The sequence below is a fragment of the Aulonocara sp. 'chitande type north' Nkhata Bay genome, linkage group LG7 (genome assembly GCF_057382095.1).
Source record: "Aulonocara sp. 'chitande type north' Nkhata Bay isolate Kocher_YH1m ecotype deep benthic linkage group LG7, A_spYH_male_GT1.1, whole genome shotgun sequence".
Taxonomy (NCBI): Eukaryota; Metazoa; Chordata; class Actinopteri; order Cichliformes; family Cichlidae; genus Aulonocara; species Aulonocara sp. 'chitande type north' Nkhata Bay.
In genome coordinates, this window is record NC_141350.1 from 39933060 (window position 1) to 39951890 (window position 18831).

General features: G+C 40.5%; 1 protein-coding gene across 1 annotated transcript; it reads right to left on the reverse strand.

The window, feature by feature from the left end:
* Positions 1 to 194: 194 nt before the first annotated feature.
* LOC147325716 (anthrax toxin receptor 2-like) lies at positions 195 to 17541 on the reverse strand. Its single transcript, XM_086300359.1, has 17 exons — positions 17220 to 17541; positions 13477 to 13548; positions 12113 to 12184; positions 11927 to 12008; positions 11697 to 11801; positions 10848 to 10916; positions 9683 to 9763; positions 9525 to 9585; positions 7760 to 7855; positions 6941 to 7010; positions 4346 to 4424; positions 4060 to 4155; positions 2749 to 2799; positions 1778 to 1873; positions 1482 to 1655; positions 1321 to 1401; positions 195 to 590 (listed from the first exon to the last, which is right to left on the reverse strand). The coding sequence occupies exons 1-17, from the start codon at positions 17342 to 17344 to the stop codon at positions 552 to 554; spliced, it is 1449 nt and encodes a 482-aa protein (XP_086156485.1). The 5' UTR covers positions 17345 to 17541; the 3' UTR covers positions 195 to 551.
* Positions 17542 to 18831: the final 1290 nt, after the last annotated feature.

Below are 18831 nucleotides of genomic sequence, written 5' to 3' on the forward strand. Positions count from 1 at the left end.
GCATGGAGACTCCTTTAGTTTGGGTTTTTTAGTAAAATACAGATTACAAATAGTAGGGTTAATCAATTTGTGTTCTAGTAGCTTTAATTTTAGTGTTGTACGAACACCTTGCAGCATTTAAGGACAAAACATTTAAGAAAAATTTCTGCAGCCGAATACAAATTCTGGTGACTATGTCAGGCACACAGCTTGTGCTGCTGTGCTTCATTTGGAGCTGTTTGTGAAATGAGGCTCAGCAGGTTGCATACGTACAGAATTTCTTCGGCAGAGACTCTATATCACACTTACAGCATAATGTAAATAAAAGGTTTTGTGAAAACGAAGCACTTCCGGTCAATTTTTAACAATGACTTGGAACATAACCAGCTTCTGACCCGGTTATGTGCTCAGCATAGGTTACCACGGTAAAAAGAGAGCCAACTGTGACACCACAATGTACATAAAGAGGTTTATTTACAATACAAAGTAATTCTTCATGTTGGATCGCACATGTTTGTCATCTTTGGCAAAACTGGCATGAAAATGGGAAAACTGAGCCTCGTGTTTGAACATCAGTGATTCTGAACTCTGGTGAAGTTGATGCAGCGGCCCTGGAGAAAACAAAGGAGACACGCCATAGTCCGATTTAAACATTTAACCGCAGTCAAGTGGGAATGTGAAGTGATTTTAAATTCAACATGCTGTAAAAAAGCACAACTTATTTATCCCACCCAAGCCTTGATGCACCACTAAAGACAAAAACTGCTTTAAAATAAAGTGGAATACTCTACAATAAACCTTTCATAACACATCCATTATTAAGCTCTGAGCCCACTGGGAGGTTTTTAAAACCGTGAACTCAAAGCCCCCAAAATTTATGATGAAAAGGCCCAAGTTGCTTCTAGCTCTCCCAGCAGCTCAGCTGACGGAGGATCGATACAGTAAATCCACGTGAAGTCTCAAAATAAGACTTAAACTAAACCATTAAGCAGCCTGTAGCTCATGTGCGCTGTTTCATGACACACTCTGGAGGCGTTGGCATTTAAACTGTTATTTATAACAAGCGAGTTGATACAGCAAGCTGTTATCTATCTGTTGTGCACAAAAAAAGAACAGCAAGATTGGCACTATATTATTATTATCTGTTATCTAATCAAATCACTGGGGGATCAAGAGGGTGGATCACTGATCTAACCAATTTGATGGTTGAATACTTTTGGCAAAACTCAGACTGGTGACAGTCCAGCTGGATGTAATGAGATTTTTTTTATATGATAACATGCTGAATTGATAGCCGTGTTTCTCGTAAGCTTTTGTAATAATGCTGCTGATATTTCTTGCCTTGTCCTGAGGTGTTGGCCTCATGATTGCCACTCTGTCATATTGTCTTCTCAGTAACGCCAGCAGCGCATCAATACGTCCCTGAAGGCAAAGACATTCAAAAACATTACAAAACAGGCAACTTACAAAGGACCTAAATATTAAAGAGATCGTTATCTCACCTTGATGGGGGTGTACCATTTGGAGTGCGATGAGGGGTTGTAAACCGGAGGAGGCCTTGGTGGGGGTCGAGGAATGATGGGCTCCTCCACTTCCTCTGGCATAGTGACCACAGCATTTCTGGCCTTCTCTAGCCGGGATCCCTCCTCTGTGGACCCCTTCTGGCCCCAGCGCACCTGCAACATGTGGGCACAACTGACTGATACAGCTAACATTACTGCATCTTCACTATAGCAACATTAGCAAATCAACAACAAAAGCTTAGCAGTAAAACCTTTTTTTTTTTTTTTTAATTTACCTCCATGCGTTTGATGCCTCCAGCACCCCTGCCGCCGTAGTATGAAGCATCCACTGTAGGCCACCTGTGTTTGGGCAAAGGGTCTTCTTCTGGCTCCTTAAACACAAAGTTTTTTAAAATATTTGAATAAAGTTTTATTATATTCAAAATACAAAATTATATAATACTATTCTAAAACATTCCTTTGCTAAATACTTTATATTGTGTAGCCACTGGAAGAAAAAAAAACTGCCAACCATGAGACAAAATTTTAGGTTAGTATCTTGAAATTTCGCCTTAATAACTCAGAATTACTCAGAAGTTTGAGAAAATAACATGAAATTTTGAGTACATACGAGATAATATAATTTTTTTAATATTAACTCCAAGTTTGGACTTGGAATCTACCCGCATGATACATTTCTTCTCAAAATTCACACAGGAAAACATTTATGCCACCATGATTGGAAATGATTGGATTCGATGAAGTACATGAATGTAGTCAGTAGATGCTTATCCACAAAGAGAGCCTGAAGACTTTTATGTAATAAGCATAAAAGCTTCGTTGTAATAAGTACTTCCATTTTTTTTAAATCAAGCAATTAAAAACAGAGAGAAAGGTTTTGTGTTGCTGATCAGTCTATAATCTATAGATCCAGTGGATTTACACCAAAGGTTCAGCTGCAGTGGTGGGATATTTGTCATGCAAAAACATAACTGCATTTTTAAATTTATTTATTTTACAATGAGAGAACTTTGCCTTCTGACTCATGCTCGATGAATAAAATCTGCCACCAAACCACTTCTGTCGGCTCCTTCTCCCCAGCTCCACCTACGCTCCTTCTGTATTTGCCCAAAATTGGATTTTCTCACTGCTTTTACTGCCAAAATGGCAACGGGTGGTAAAAAAAATCAAAGCGTCCCTTCAGTGATATGAAGTCCTTGGAAAAAGAAAATATGGCTTTAAAAAAAACAGTCAGTGGAGTACTCACAATCACAGGGGGGGGAGGAGGGGGGCGAGAGGGAGGGGGGTCTCTGATGACCTGCGAGAAACGAAACATAAATCTTATACAAAACAATAATGACATATATCTTTGACAGAAAGCAGTCTATCTGCTGAAAGACTTGCAGACTTTGTCACGGCGGTGTGCGTCGGTGTGAAGATGAGGTAGACCCACGAGCAGACACGGTGGAGACAGAACTAGGTTTCCAAAAATAAAGCGAGCCTTTATTGTGGCTGATGGCATGACAAAAACACCAGGGAACACTGAAACTGGGAAAACTAAGGGGACTAAGAACACTGTGTAAACTAAAAAGACTATGACACTCTGTGAAAGAACCATGAAAAAACTATGAACACAGAGTAACTAGGCAGGCTGTGAAACACAGTGACACAATAACGGAAACTATGAAAACATGAGGTGAGGATAACAGACGATCTGACACTGACTGGGCGGAAACACACAGACTAAATAGACATAAGGAATGATCAAGGGAAGAGTCACATGGGGAAAACAGCTGACAACAATTAACATAATGACAGGACAGGGGACGTGAAAGTAAATACAATAAACAAAAAACACAAGGCTCTTTCAAAATAAAACGGGAAACATAACGAGTCCCAGACTTGACTCGAACTTGACAAACAAAGAAAACTTGGACATGAAACATGACAGATAAACACACGAAGACTTAACATGACAATCTGACACAGAAAACTTCACACAGGGATGAGACAGATGGGGAGCTTGATAAATCATGAACTAAAACTGTAACCTAGGCATGACAGAATGTAACTAGAAAAACTGAAATGAAACTAGACTGAAACGAATAACAAAAACATCAAGAAACTCAGAATACTGGGTCACATGACCCAGGACATGGACAGACTTGTTAACACTGATGTCTGTTTATTTGTGTTTGGTGCTTATGGCCACCAAACACAAATAAACAGACATCAGGTGTGATTTACTCTTTATGCGACATCTCATCGCTGTGATCTTTTGCATTTAACCTGCCGAGGGACTGCAGATGCAAATGATCTTTAAGCTTATTCAGTGCACCAAATAATAACATGTATGGTTATAGTGCACACGGCCCCATTTCAAACTGGTGCCTTTCACTTTACATTCATTGGACATTCAATTCCACAACAATTCATAATTGCAGTATCCGACTCAAACACCTCACTACATTTACTAGTTCCTGTGTCCTTCTGTATTTCTTTTTTTATATGCTGCTTTTAAAACGACTGCCTTCAAAATGAGTTTTGTTGTACAAAAATGCACAAGGACAAAGCTCACCACGGTGCAGCAGAGAGGCCAGAACCACCAGAGCAAACCCAGGCCCAGCAACAGCAACAAAGCCAACAGGAACCAGAGCACCCAGGTCCCATCTGACTGCAGAAAACACACAACACAACATTATTTGATCTTATTCTGTAATCTATCACAGTTACGTCAGTATGCTCTCCTGTACCTACACAAAAAAGTGTTGTATCTAAATTAAATAACAGAGGGCAGTGTGACATCATACATGCAGGTAACTCCTTCAAAACTGTTCGTGTTATACAGAATTAATGTTACTCACACATGTTGTGGCATAGATGCTCATGGGACTGTAGATGTAGGACTTTCCATGGTTTAAGCTGACCAGCACTTCAACTGATCTGTGAATAAACAGAATCACAGAACACATCATGAGATCTAGTCCCTGTTCAGAGCTCAGTGTGACACTATTGGCACTTTTACAGTTAGAATCATAGTAAAACGTGTGTGGGGTAGTCTCAAATGGATTGATTTAAATATAATTATAGTGTCAAATCATCAAATTATTATAAAGAACCAGGAGTTGCTGCAATAGGGAGTCACCATCATTTATATTCTTATCAAGTTTTGACCAGACTCCCTTATTTCTAAAGGTTGTTTGCTTTTGCAAATGCTTTTTTAACTTCATGTTCAACCCAACTGAGACTTTTCCAGCTGTGAGGGCTGAGGAGGAGAAGTAGAGAGAGAGGGATTGACTGTTTGAAGTGTAGAAGTCAAATCAACCACTCACTCTTTAAATGCCACGCTGGTCAGCCCGACTTCTGTCCATCCAACACTTTGACACAGTTTTACTGTAAACATTGTGCCTGTTTGCATTTTCAGAGAACAAATCTCAACATCAGTCAGATGAAGAAATGCTGATGAACTACAGTCTTGTAAAAAACTAAGTACACGTCGTGATTCTTAACAACAAACATTTGTACAACCACTTTTAGCAGCAATGACAAATTCTTATCTGTATAATGTTATCGGTCTCTCACATTGTTGTGGAAGAATTCTGACCCACACTTCTTTACAACATTGCTTCATTTAAAGTTTTGGGGGCATTTGTTTAAGCACAGTCTTCTTAAGGTCCCAACACAGCATGCCACTCAAGTCTGAACACCTTGAGCTTTTTCTTTTGCTGCTTTTCTTGCAATCATTGACCCAATTTCAGCCGAGCTTTAGCTCTTGGACAGACGGCTTTAACGTTGACTCTGGAATGTTCTGGTATAACGAGGAGTTAATGGTTGACTCAGTGACTGCAAGATGCCATGGTCCAGTGCCCAAACCATCATTCCTCCACCACTATCCTTGCTTGACAGTGAGTAAGAGGTGTTTGTGCTGATATGCTGTGTTTGATTTTCGCCAGACGTGGTTCTGCGCATTACAGCCAAACATCTCCACTTTGGTCTCATCTGTCCAAAGCACATTCTTCCAGAAATCTTGTGGTTTGTCCAGATGCAACTTTGCTAACCTAAGCAGAGCTGGCATGTTGTTATTGTAGACAAAGGCATTTCTCCTGGCAACGAGCCCCAATCGCTTAGTCTTTTTCTAACTGAGCTGTCATTATTGCACAGTCTGACATTGGGGTGAATATACTGGGACGTCCACTCATCTCAGGATTTTGACCTTTGTGTTGACACACACCTTCAGACTAGCAAACTTGCAGAACTTCTAGCACTAATAATCAGTTAATCAAGTGCATTTGATTATCACCTGACTGCTACTTCCCCTTCTTAATTACATGAATTAAATGAATGCAAAAATTAAGGATGTACTGTAAGTCTTGTTCTTACCATTTAAAGTGCCTTGAGGTGACATGCACAAGTTTATGAACACATGTTAGCGTTCATAATGAGGCTTTATGCATCAGCTTTTGAAAATGTTGCCACACCTACAGTGAACCTATTACATTCATGTGTAGAACCATATTTATAATCCTGGGACTTTTCTACATTATAGCTTTGCATGTTTCAAAATACAAAATAATTGTCATTTATCTAATACGGGACCTTTTGTGCTGCCTCATAGTTCATCATATAACAGAAACAAGTTATTTTAGCCCCCTTTGCTTTCTATCGAACACTTTAGCTCTGTCCACTCTCTGTGATGTCATACTATCATGTTTGTATCTGTTGATTTTCCTCCTGCCCCACTGTTGTTTTATTTCTTAAGATATCCTTGTTTTCATTGTTACATTCAGTCGTCAGTGTCATTCATATTTTCTTTAATCTCCTCTGTGTGTGTGTGTGTGTGTGTGTGTGTGTGTGTGTGTGTGTGTGTGTGTGTGTGTGTGTGTGTGTGTGTGTGTGTGTGTGTGTGTGTGGTCTTGCCTTTCCCCTCGTCAGTTATCAGATGATCTGTCTGCCCACCTTCTCTTCCCTGTGCTTCTCATGCCCTATTTTGGAATCCTGTTTAGTCTTTTCTTACCCTTCCAACTCAGAGTTTCTCTTAAAGATTCAGTATTTGTTTCTTTTCTGTGCCTCTGCATCCTGTATTTGGGCCTCTGCGTCAGGCTGCGACACACACAGAGATAAGTGCAGGAAAAACTGCCTGAAAAGCCTCTGTTTATTTAAATCGCATATAACCAGAAAAAAACATATAAATAAATCTAATAAAGAAGGAAACTAAAAAACCCTCCCAGTTCCCCCTTAAATTATTTTCCTGATATGGCACTTTTGATGACAGTTTCTCTTCTTTTTAATTAAAAGTCAAAATCAAGCTGCTTTCAGAGAAACTCTGAGGTACACATCATACGAAACAACACCCAGAGAAGGATTTTTCTTTCTTGGCTTTTTAAGGCAATTACAGGTACCAATAGGCTCCGTTTTTTGTTACACACACTGTGTTTGTGCTCACGTGTGTGTTGACTTACTGTCCGACCTCTTCTAGACGAACGGCTGGACAGAGCAGATACCCATCTCTCACTACTGTTGGCTTTTCAACTGAAAGGAAGAGGAGGCAAAGATGAACTCTGCAAGCCCACACAGGTGGAGGAAAAAGGTCCGTACTTTTCTACTTCAATTAGCTGCTTTGGTTTCTTGTAGCAGAGACACATCATTTAATTCATCGTTTAATTTTACATATGGCAAATTAGAAAAAAAATTAATCTTAATGTTATTGTGCAACTTCTTTGGTATGTACACAGGTTGAGAGACGCTACAAACAGAAGAAGCATTAAGCTTTTTGGCTGTTTTCTGTGACAAACTGACTGAATAAATTCAATTTTAAATTTGTAATTCGACTGCAAAAAGAAGTAAACACAAGAGATCCAGATACAGTTTTGTGTTATCTCCTCATGTCCTCTCAGTAACTCCACCCTGTGCCATTGATCTGGTAATGGACTAATGAGACAGATCATCTCCCTCCTCGTCCCTCCCTCTGCTCATGAGCACTCTGCTCTCATAATATCTCCTCTGTTCTCCAACTGAAGTCAATAAATAGCAGCCACTGTTTGCTTCTGGACGTCATGACTCTGATTTTCCACTGCAGCCCCCAGAGATCTGCACACTATACCACATTTTCACTTCAGAATTTCACTTTAATCCTCGAGTGCTTTACAGTATCAGCGTGCAGTGAACCTGTGATACTGTTTCACTTCTTTAGCAATGCAAAGACTGAATCCTTAGCATTGGCATCTAAATGCTAGCTATGCATCAGGTGTGTGAATCATAAGTGTGTGTACTTTACTGACTGTGGGTCACTTGATTGATGGTGAGGGAACAGAGTACATTGTCCATCCTTTTGGATCCGCTGAAGCCACTTCCCCTCAGGACCACGTTGAAAGACTCTGGGAAACATCAGGTAGATCACATTACTCTGACAGTGCACTTGAATGGCAGCAAAGCAAAACAATAATTATTAAACATGAAACATTGTGATCAAAGTAAAGTGACTCTGTGAGGCGATGCTTTCAGCCACATCCTGGGTCCTGGATTTCTTTCTTGAGTCTTCTGGTTTCATTATTATTCTTGGAACATTTTCCTTAAGATTTTGTTCACTTCAGGTTCCAAAGTGCGGTACTACCACGGAAACTAAGTTGGATTTGTAATTATCCAGGTTGACAGTGAAGGAAGTTCACTTCTTACCAAGATATGCTTTTATCCAGTGCCTACTGACAAAGTAATTCTCCATTAATAATCTTTTTTTTTTTTTAAATCAGTGAAATTGGTGTTGCAAGCAGACCTGTCCATGTTTGTGATTGGTGAAATTAGTTAAATATGATAAACACATTTGTGTGGATGCTTAGCCAGACTACTGATCACATGAGTGACTCCAGATCATGGAAAAAGATCCTGGGTATGTTGAAGTTGCTTCATAGTAAAGGTGCTTGAGTATTTGTGTGTTTTTAATGCCTGCTGAGTTCCTTCAGTGTTTCCCTGTTTTGCCTCCCTCTGTGCTGTCTATGCTGTAATGCTTTTTGTCCTCCCTCTTCTTGTTTTTTGTTCTTTCTGTGCCTTTTGGTTATTTCTCATTTCACTTTAAAAAATATGTTTTCTCTTGTGTCTCATTCAAGTTGTACTCTTGCTTCTTTTCCCTCCTTTGTGACTGTCGGCTCCCTGCTTTTCTGCTCCCCCCTGTGCCTTGTTGTTTACCTAGCTCCCAGCTTATATATACACCCATCAGGCTTAACTTTACGACCACCTGCCTAACAATGTGATGTTCCCCCTTTTGCTGCAAAAACAGCCTTGACCTGTTGAGCCATAGATGCCAATCTCTGAAAGTGTGCTGTAGTATCTGGCATGTAGATGTTAGCAGTCCTGTAAGTTGCGAGGGGGGGCTTTCATGGATCAGACTTGTTTGTCCAGCACAGATTGCTCGAATGGATTGAGATCTTGGGAATTTGGAGGCCAAGTCAACACCTGAACTCGTTTTTCTCCTTAAACCATTCTTGAAACCAGTTTTGCTTTGTGGTTGGGCACATTATCCTGCTGAAAAAGGCAAGAGCCTGCAACAATGCTTAGCTAGGTGCTACGTGTGAAAGTAACATCTACATGGCTGAACCAAAGGTTTACAAACAGAACATTGCCCAAAGCATCACACTGTCTCCTTCAGCTTGCCTTCTTCCCATAGCGCATCCTAGTAAGCACCTGCACCCAACCGCTGATGTGATATAAAAGGAAAAATTCAGAAGCTCGTCTGTTGCATGGTACGCCACGGGCCACCCTTCAGTCTACATGTGCTGTGACCCGCAGTGGTCTCTGGACTATCATTTTTAACTGAGGTTGTTAAGTAATGTAAGATTAAAGATCCTACTGTTGTAGACTTTGTTACTTTTCCTTTATTATTCCATATATATATATATACATATATATATTCTTCATGCAACTCTATATGTTTGGACAAAAATAACAAACTCATTGGGTTTCATCGTTACGAAACCACAAACACCTGTTCAAAATTACATGATAAAATTACATGAAGTTTTAAGACATTAAGACTACTTTGATTAAACTTACCATTCACACAAACACTCAGTGGCTCAATTGTGAAAACCTCAGAGCAAGTTTTCTTCAGGACCTGTGAGATACAGAGATACAGGACTCTGCATAAGCTCGCCATGCCACAGCCTGCACGTGAACGTTACTGCATGTCGCTGCATGGAGCGTAACCTCACCGAGTTCACCATGTCTTTGAGAGCATGAAAGCCGGACACAACTGGAAAGACTTGCTCTCTGCCGTCGGCTATTTCAGCAAGCTGTGGCCAAAGTGGAAACAGCAAAAGATTACTGATACAAAAAGCATTTCAAATTTCTGTTCTCATGTCTTTCTGCTTCTCAGGGAGGTTTTTGGCTTGTGCTTGGGCATTTAGGGAGCCAAAGTCTGCTACTAGGAGATTAAAGCTTTGGGGAGCTGGCTGAAGCTTTCATCTGCTGCTTTAACAATCGCAGGACAGGAAGTTTGCCTGGCCTTATTCAATTAGAGAATGATGTAATTACTTCCTCCTTTAGACCACAGATCGTCGGTCAGTCAGCGGGCAGAAAATCAGTCATGCCCTCTGACTGCTGAAGACATTACAGATCATATGTTATGTAAACTTAAGCACTTTAAATATGTATTAGTTCATGTTACACAAATTAAGAATGTCATTCAGACTGCTGAAACATCAACCAGAAATAAACAGGGCTGGGGATGTTCAGCAACAGATGCCACATTAATTGAAATATTGTTTAGATCATTTTATGATTCTCAGCAAATGTAATTATAGATTTTGCATTGGACTGTAAATCTTATTAGCACGAAAAAAAACCCACAACAGAACAGCAGCTTTCCTCCCTCCTTTGTATTGCTTACAGTCACTGCAGTCAGTAGAAGAGTTTGCAGCTGCATAAGATTTCCTGCTTTTTCTTTTCCACCACAATCGTCTCTTTCAACCGCTCAATACTTGCACAGGAAGAAATCACAGCCTATCCCAACAAATAATAACTTCACATAAGCTGCCTGAGAAAATGTATTCAGTGTTTTTTGTTTTGTTTTACAAGAACAAATGTATCATGAACCACAAACTACAAATCCCTGACAGCTGCTTGCTGTTCAGCCCTTTGGAGGTTTTTGGATTGACACGAACAGATAAGCAAAAGGGGTCGAGGTGTGTCGATAAATCTGGGCCAGAAACAACAGCCCACTGAAGCTTTCGCACACTGACATGTATATTTACTCAGAAAGACAAATAAAAGGTGTTTAAACAAGAAACAATATCAGCAACAGTATCAAGGCCTTGAGAGTGTTCTCTTTTCCCAGTGCTGTATGGAAGAGGTAGAAAATGAAGCCCCCACACCTACCTGGCTATGGTCAAAGTCCATGACCCCGATACAGTACACTCTGGCTCCAAACTCTCTGGCTTTCATAGCCTGGGAATCACAAGAGGAAAACTTAAGCCATGATTCTACAGACATACAGTGAATCCATGTGACTTATAAAACATCAGAGTAGTGTTTTTTATTGTTACAGCTCAGCCGCAGCAAATGCTGTATATTTTAAATTACGATTAAGATTTCACAGCAAACAGTTTTGTTTGTCCAGCCAGCAGCAGCTTGTCCGGTTCATGCAACACGATACAAACGGAACAAACTGAGCCTTTCAACTTTTCTTTGGTTGAGATTTGTAACAGAGTAAAACAGAGAAGAGGGTATGAGAAGTATGTGAATTTGTGTGTTTCTTCAAACAGCCATGCTATCAAAGCTGCTTTAGGCTACTCCCTTATTCGCAAGGGGGGGTCCCCACCACAGAGGATGGCTCTGCATATCTGATATGGCTTTTTTGTTTTTTTACCGGATGCCCTTCCTGACACAACCCCAGCCCCAAAGGATTTCACTGCACTCACAACCTGTGCTATATGCTCACAACCCACATTTTGAGATGATATAGCACAAAAACAGCACATCAAGTGTCTTCAAATCCTTCCTGCGTGAAAGAACATTTGGTATTCTCAGGAAAAATTCAACAGGATGCTCATCATGACCTTCAACATAATATGGTTCTCAAATTTCATCCAGCTCCTCATTTACAGCATCTTCCACTAAGCCATTAGTGTGTGTGTGTGTGTGTGTGTGTGTGTGTGTGTGTGTGTGTGTGTGTGTGTGTGTGTGTGTGTGTGTGTGTGTGTGTGTGTGTGTGTGTGTGTGTGTTACCTCTTGTACACTCAGTTCATACGGGTAGATGTTCAGCTTGCCATCAGTAAGAACTATGATAATACTGGATGATGGTGAAGTTTGTGACTTCATTTGCTGTGATACCTGCCAAAAATACAGATTATTTAAATTTAAAAAAAGCCCCAAAATAACAAACAACAATGAAAGGAAGCATCTGTAAGGAAAACAATGCATGGCAGGAAGTTGCAATACTAGAAAGGAGCGCGTACCGCTTTCAAACCTTCGTGCATGAACGTTTCACCGGCAGGTGTGATTTGGCTCAGCTTCTCCAGGCCTTCATCTATCTTAGATCTGAAACAAAAGCAATTCAATTTCAAAAAAAAGGAAAAGAAAGAAAGATTTACTGTCTGAGTGAAGCGGAGGAGAAGGATTATAAGGAAAAGGGAAATATATACCTGTCTCCAGTTAGTGGGAGAATTACAACAGCTCTAGCTGAAAAGACGATATAAGAAACCCTCATCCTGGGGCTGGAACACACACACAAACACACTTTGTGAATACACAAATGTATATTACATGTTAGCATCATATCATGATTATGCATTCCAGTCTTGCTTAAAATAAAAACACATCGGTATCAGTGCAAGCACTTTCTTATATTTTGTATGCTCACATGCTATCATGCAGTGACACATGATACACATGCTGTCAAACAAAAATTTAACAGTCAATTAAAACAGCATTGAGTCACTTTATAAGACGTCGCACAGAAAACCACAAAGATGGTGACAAAGCAGACACAGAGTCTCGCATTAATATCAATCCGTGACATTAGTTAACAAAACAGGGACTTGCACACCAGCCACAAGGCCAACGAGATGTCTCACCACACCCTTCTTTGACAATACTATATAATGAAACGGGGTAGCAGTTTGAGTTTATTGGATGACTGGTGGAGAGAGGAGGAGAAAAGATTTTTCAGCAGCTTCAGTACTCGTGGGTTTGCCATCTTTTTACTAATCAAGTGTCAGAGCAGGTTGTTCACTGATGACAGGGTTAGCCCTTTACACGCAAAACTGGTCTTCGGCAAGACGAAGAACGCACAACAGTCCCAATGACAAACCAGACAATTTACCATTACGCACGCTAAGTTTTGCAGCTGCGAAGCTTCATGTAGCCTGTGTTGATGAAATCTGTCCACACCGATCCTGATTTAAACACCTGCCAAAGTACACAAACTATTTTGTGCTACAGTAGATGTCTCCGGGACCACGTTATGCTATGATGACAGACGGGGAAAGCGGTTTGTGCCACAGTGGTGCAGCTGGTTGATACAAAAAAAAAACATCAGTTAATAAATGTTAATAACATGGGAGAGTTTTGAGATGGGGAAGTGAGCCATTATCCCTGTGCCTTGTTCTACTGTGAAAGGGGGACAGGACTGCCGGTTGTGGTTGGCACCACCTTCAACATCTGCTGCATGTTTGGTTCTTATATTTAGCAGTCTGCTATTAAACTTAAAGATATCACACACACCCTCAGTGCTATTGCCCAGAGGGGTTTTGGAGCAGTTGATTGCCTTGTGTGATGTCTAGTGCCTGAAATAGGCATGCCCTAGTTTCTGCTAGCCACTACTGTTTGAACCACTGACTCTGTTTCCTCTGTTCAACTTCTTGTATGTGCTTGAAGGGCACTCGAAAGCTTCCTTTAAATGTTCTACATTAAGTGTTTTTTTTACTATTTTCTGTAAGTTTTTATACAGAGAATGAGGAGATATTAATTCATTTGCTATTAATACTGGCAGAAAACAGCTACTCACCTAACAAACCTCCTGGTGAGCTGCTCCACAAATCCATAGATCTCATCCCAGTGTCCCCACACGCTGCCTGACCTGCAAAAACAGGCAGCGGCCGAGTGAAAAATCAAATGCACCCAAACAATGTGCTAAAATATCACTTCATTTAGCATTATTTAGCTTTATTACCAAGGATTCACAACTGCACTAGAGTTATATGAAAACACTTGGGGAGCTCCATCAATTAATCAATAAATCAGAAATTATTTATGTGCTTTATATTTTCTGCATAAGACACATATATAGTTTGATTCTGCATTTTGTGTAGTATTTTACTCCATAAACATATGAATTACAAACAGAAATAAAAATACAGTTAATAGAAATCTATTATTGTGCAAGTCTTTGCACCATTGCTCTTTTCTGTATATTCTACTAGGAAAATGTTTCAATACAGTATAAAACGCAGTTCTAACAAACTTGAAGTCGATATTTAGTGTGACCATCTTTATTCTAAAACACAGCCTGAGTTGTTCTTAGTCAGGCTGTCTGATCATTTCTTGAAGTAGTCTTCAGGATTAGTTCTCCAGGCTTCTTTAAAGAGCATTTAAAGCTCTTCTTTGGATGTTTGCTGCCTTCTGTTTTGTTCTCTGTGAAGATGATTCCACGCTGCTTGAATAATGTTGAGGTCCAGGCTCTGGGGAAGCCAATCCATGGCTTATACTGTTACACTGTGTTTTCCTCTGTCCAGGTATAATTCTACTCCACTGGCTATGTGTTTGGGATCTTTGTCATGCTGAAAAGTGAAGCTGTTGCTGATAAGATGCTTTCTAGGTGGCATTTTGTGGTCGCTCAAAATCTGATGGTGTTTTTCTTTGTTCATAATTCAATCAATTTTGGAAAGATCTCCAACACCACAAGCTGCAATGCAGCTCCAAACCATGTCAGAGACTACATCGACTTTTACAGATGGCTGTAGACACTCTGTGTTGTGCCTCTCACCTGACCTCCTCTGTACAGTGGGGCAAAAAAGTATTTAGTCAGCCACCGATTGTGCAAGTTCCCCCACTTAAAATGATGACAGAGGTCAGTAATTTGCACCAGAGGTACACTTCAACTGTGAGAGACAGAATGTGAAAAAAAAATCCATGAATCCACATGGTAGGATTTGTAAAGAATTTATTCGTAAATTAGGGTGGAAAATAAGTATTTGGTCACCTCAAACAAGGAAAATCTCTGGCTCTCACAGACCTGTAACGTCTTCTGTAAGAAGCTTTTCTGTCCCCCACTCGTTACCTGTATGAATGGCACCTGTTTGAACTCATCATCTGTGTAAAAGACACCTGTCCACAGCCTCAAACAGTCAGACTCCAAACTCCGCCATGGCCAAGACCAAAGAGCTTTCGAAGGACACCAGGAAAAGTATTGTAGACCTGCACCAGACTGGGAAGAGTGAATCTACAATAGGCAAGCAGCTTGGTGTGAAAAAATCAACTGTGGGAGCAATCATCAGAAAATGGAAGACATACAAGACCACTGATAATCTCCCTCGATCTGGGGCTCCACACAAGATCTCATCCCGTGGGGTCAAAATGATCATGAGAACGGTGAGCAAAGATCCCAGAACCACACGGGGGGACCTGGTGAATGACCTGCAGAGAGCTGGGACCAAAGTAACAAAGGTCACCATCAGTAACACACTACAACGGCAGGGAATCAAATCCCGCAGTGCCAGACGTGTTCTGCTGCTGAAACCAGTGCATGTCCAGGCCCGTCTGAAGTTTGCCAGAGAGCACATGGATGATACAGCAGAGGATTGGGAGAATGTCATGTGGTCAGATGAAACCAAAGTAGAACTTTTTGGTATAAACTCAACTCGTCGTGTTTGGAGGAAGAAGAATACTGAGTTGCATCCCAAGAACACCATACCTACTGTGAAGCATGGGGGTGGAAACATCATGCTATGGGGCTGTTTTTCTGCCAAGGGGACAGGACGACTGATCCGTGTTAAGGACAGAATGAATGGGGCCATGTATCGTGAGATTTTGAGCCAAAACCTCCTTCCATCAGTGAGAACTTTGAAGATGAAACGAGGCTGGGTCTTCCAACATGACAATGATCCAAAACACACCGCCCGGGCAACAAAGGAGTGGCTCCGTAAGAAGCATTTGAAAGTCCTGGAGTGGCCTAGCCAGTCTCCAGACCTCAACCCCATAGAAAATCTGTGGCGGGAGTTGAAAGTCCGTGTTGCTCGGCGACAGCCCCAAAACATCACTGCTCTCGAGAAGATCTGCATGGAGGAATGGGCCAAAATACCAGCTACTGTGTGTGCAAACCTGGTAAAGACCTATAGTAAACGTTTGACCTCTGTTATTGCCAACAAAGGTTATGTTACAAAGTATTGAGTTGTATTTTTGTTATTGACCAAATACTTATTTTCCACCCTAATTTACGAATAAATTCTTTACAAATCCTACCATGTGGATTCATGGATTTTTTTTTCACATTCTGTCTCTCACAGTTGAAGTGTACCTCTGGTGCAAATTACTGACCTCTGTCATCATTTTAAGTGGGGGAACTTGCACAATCGGTGGCTGACTAAATACTTTTTTGCCCCACTGTATATACAGACAAAAATTTGAACCAAAAGTTTAGATTCATCACTCTATAAGACCTGTTGCTACTGATTTTCAGTGTAGTTCTTGCATAATTCTGCATACCTCAGCCTTTTTTCTCTCTCTTTCCCTTCGTTAAGAATGCCTTCTTGTTAGCCACTCTTCCACTGAGATCATTTCTGATGAGGCTTCAGTGAACAGTAGATCCACTGACTGAAGGGTTGTCTCTCAGGTTCTGTATCAGGACTTTGCTGGATTATTTTCTGTTCCTTAAAGATACGACTTTCAGATACTGTTCGTCTGCTGGATAGCTTTTAAGCTTCCTCTTATCTAGTTATTTTTTTAAAGACACGCTGCACACCGAACTGAAGTATGTCAAGTTTTTGTTAAAAGTTATTTGGGAATCACCTTATTGCTGCATTTTTTGTAGAATCGGATAAAGAAAGAGACGGAAATTATCTTTTTGCAACAGGTTGCTAGTAACAAAGTAGTAAAAGTGGCTCTGTTTTAGGCTGTCTTGTTCATCCCTTCAGTTAGATCCCCCTTTATGCTTGAGATCAGTGTTAAGTGGCTTAACAAACAAACAAAAAAACACATCCCTCCGAAAACTAGACATGGATGGGACTGAAAATGAGTGAAAAAGTAGCCAGTGTCCAAAGAGAAACTCTGAAAGACCTTCAGAAAGCCTGGAGATCTACTGCTCAAAACTAGTAGGAAAACTGTAAGAAAAATGAGGGGTGGCTCGAGACATTCGCACAACACTGTACTTTTAACATTAACGACAATAATACAGTCCGATGCAAGGATAAAATGTAAAAACAAAGAGATCTGTGACAGAATTTGACTACATCATGTTTTCCAAAAGTTACTACATTTGCAAGCGGCAGAATAAACAGAAGAGGTGAAGGGTCCGTTTATTCTGCTGGTGCATGCAGACACACAGAATAAGCGGGGAGCAGGTTGATCTGTCGCTGTTGGGAATAACAGCATAATAAGAGTGAACTTTGTGGTCACTCCTGCAGTCTAGCAGAGGAGGAACTAAACATAGCCATACATGGAGAGGACTGAGTAAGTCTCTGCCCTGGGGTAGCAAGTATTTAATTAATTAATGAATTAATGCACGGGTAAAACAGGCTAGCCTTCATGACTCACCGGTCTAAAACAAAATAAATATCAAACGCCCCATCGCAAGAAGCGTCCTCTTCTTCCAGAGATGACGAACTCACACAAACAATTGCAAGGAGTAGGATTTTGCAGCATATCCACATGCGATCCATAACCTGTGCTTCAGACTACATATCAACAACGTGTTTGGGAAATGGAAAACACAAATAAAATAAAAATAAAACCAGTCAGTGCGGTTAAGGATAGTCTCTAATCTTCACAGTTTCATCCCTGCTCACATGTTGAATCAGTGGTGTGAGAGGGCATTTGGTATTTTCCCCTTGAAGCTGCATGTTGATCATGAAATAAAATGGGCAGGGCGCACAGCTGCTCACAGTGACGCTGTCAAACTACTGCCAATGAGACGAGCCCTCGGGACGAGACGAGAGCTTCCTCCCTCTGCACTTCCGGGATTCCTTATTCGGGGGGCGTTAACAAAAATGGCTTATATATTATTAATTAATTAAGAGTTTATAGGGACGCTAAGAGATAGCATGTTGAAGTTATTTTGCATTACATATTTAGACACTAATAAAGAAAGGGTGAGTAGGCAAAAGAGGACGGTTGTGTAAAAATATTTATTCACAAAAACATTTTCCTGATAAACTTTTTAACAACTTTTATTTTGAAGATAACTTCAGTGATCTTCCTGTTTGGGGTATTTGAGACGTTTTTTCATTGATATGAGTAAAAAAAGAACATATTTTGAAATATTACATTCGGCTGAGCTTGTTTTAGGAGCCTTTTCTACTATATAAACTCGAGTCTCTTCTTCTTCCTACTTAAATCGCTTCAAGATTTAGCAAAAAAGAGTAATCGGTAATGGCGTGTCTTGTTGTAATACAGGTCTAACTGACTCATAAATCACCCTTTCATGAGATGAACTTTATGCTTCGTGTCTCAAACAAGTGCATCGTGCTCTTGTAAATCTCTTCCAGATGGAAACAATTGAAAATGCAAACACAACGCCCTCGGTGCGCAGGGTTGATTTGTTGTTTTGCATGAACACTTGCATCTTCCTTCCAAGTGCTGAAATTAAGTCCCCACCTTTGCTCAGCGACACACGGAGACTTTGTTTTCCAACACAGTATATATAAACTTGTATAGTCTTTAACACCAGCCCCCCAGGAGCTTTAATCTTGGAGACTAAAAACATTTTTAATTCATTCCTGGAGTTCTTTTGTGAGCGAGTGCTGTAATCATGTGTCTGCACTCTCTGTAGGGATGTCCTCACAGCTTGTGGCTTAGTGTCAACTTTCAAGAGGATGAAGTCATGACAATGCAACTCTAATAACATACCAAAGTCACTGCGTCAGCGAAGAGGAATCTATTCTCTTCTGATGGCTGTTTAGGTCATGATCATGGTCCATGTTTTTGTATTTTATTATTTTTTATGTGGGTGTGGTTGGAAGAGGAGACAGCAGGGCTCTGGATGTTAGATGCTCCTACTGACAATACTCCGATAATACCAACTCAAACTGGATTTTATTTATTGTTTCAAGTTATAGTGGAGACCCCAAATTTTCTAAAATCTCGAGCCATCATCTATTTCCCATTTTGCTTGGAAATGGGAAAAAAGAAGAAGTGACTTATCGAAACA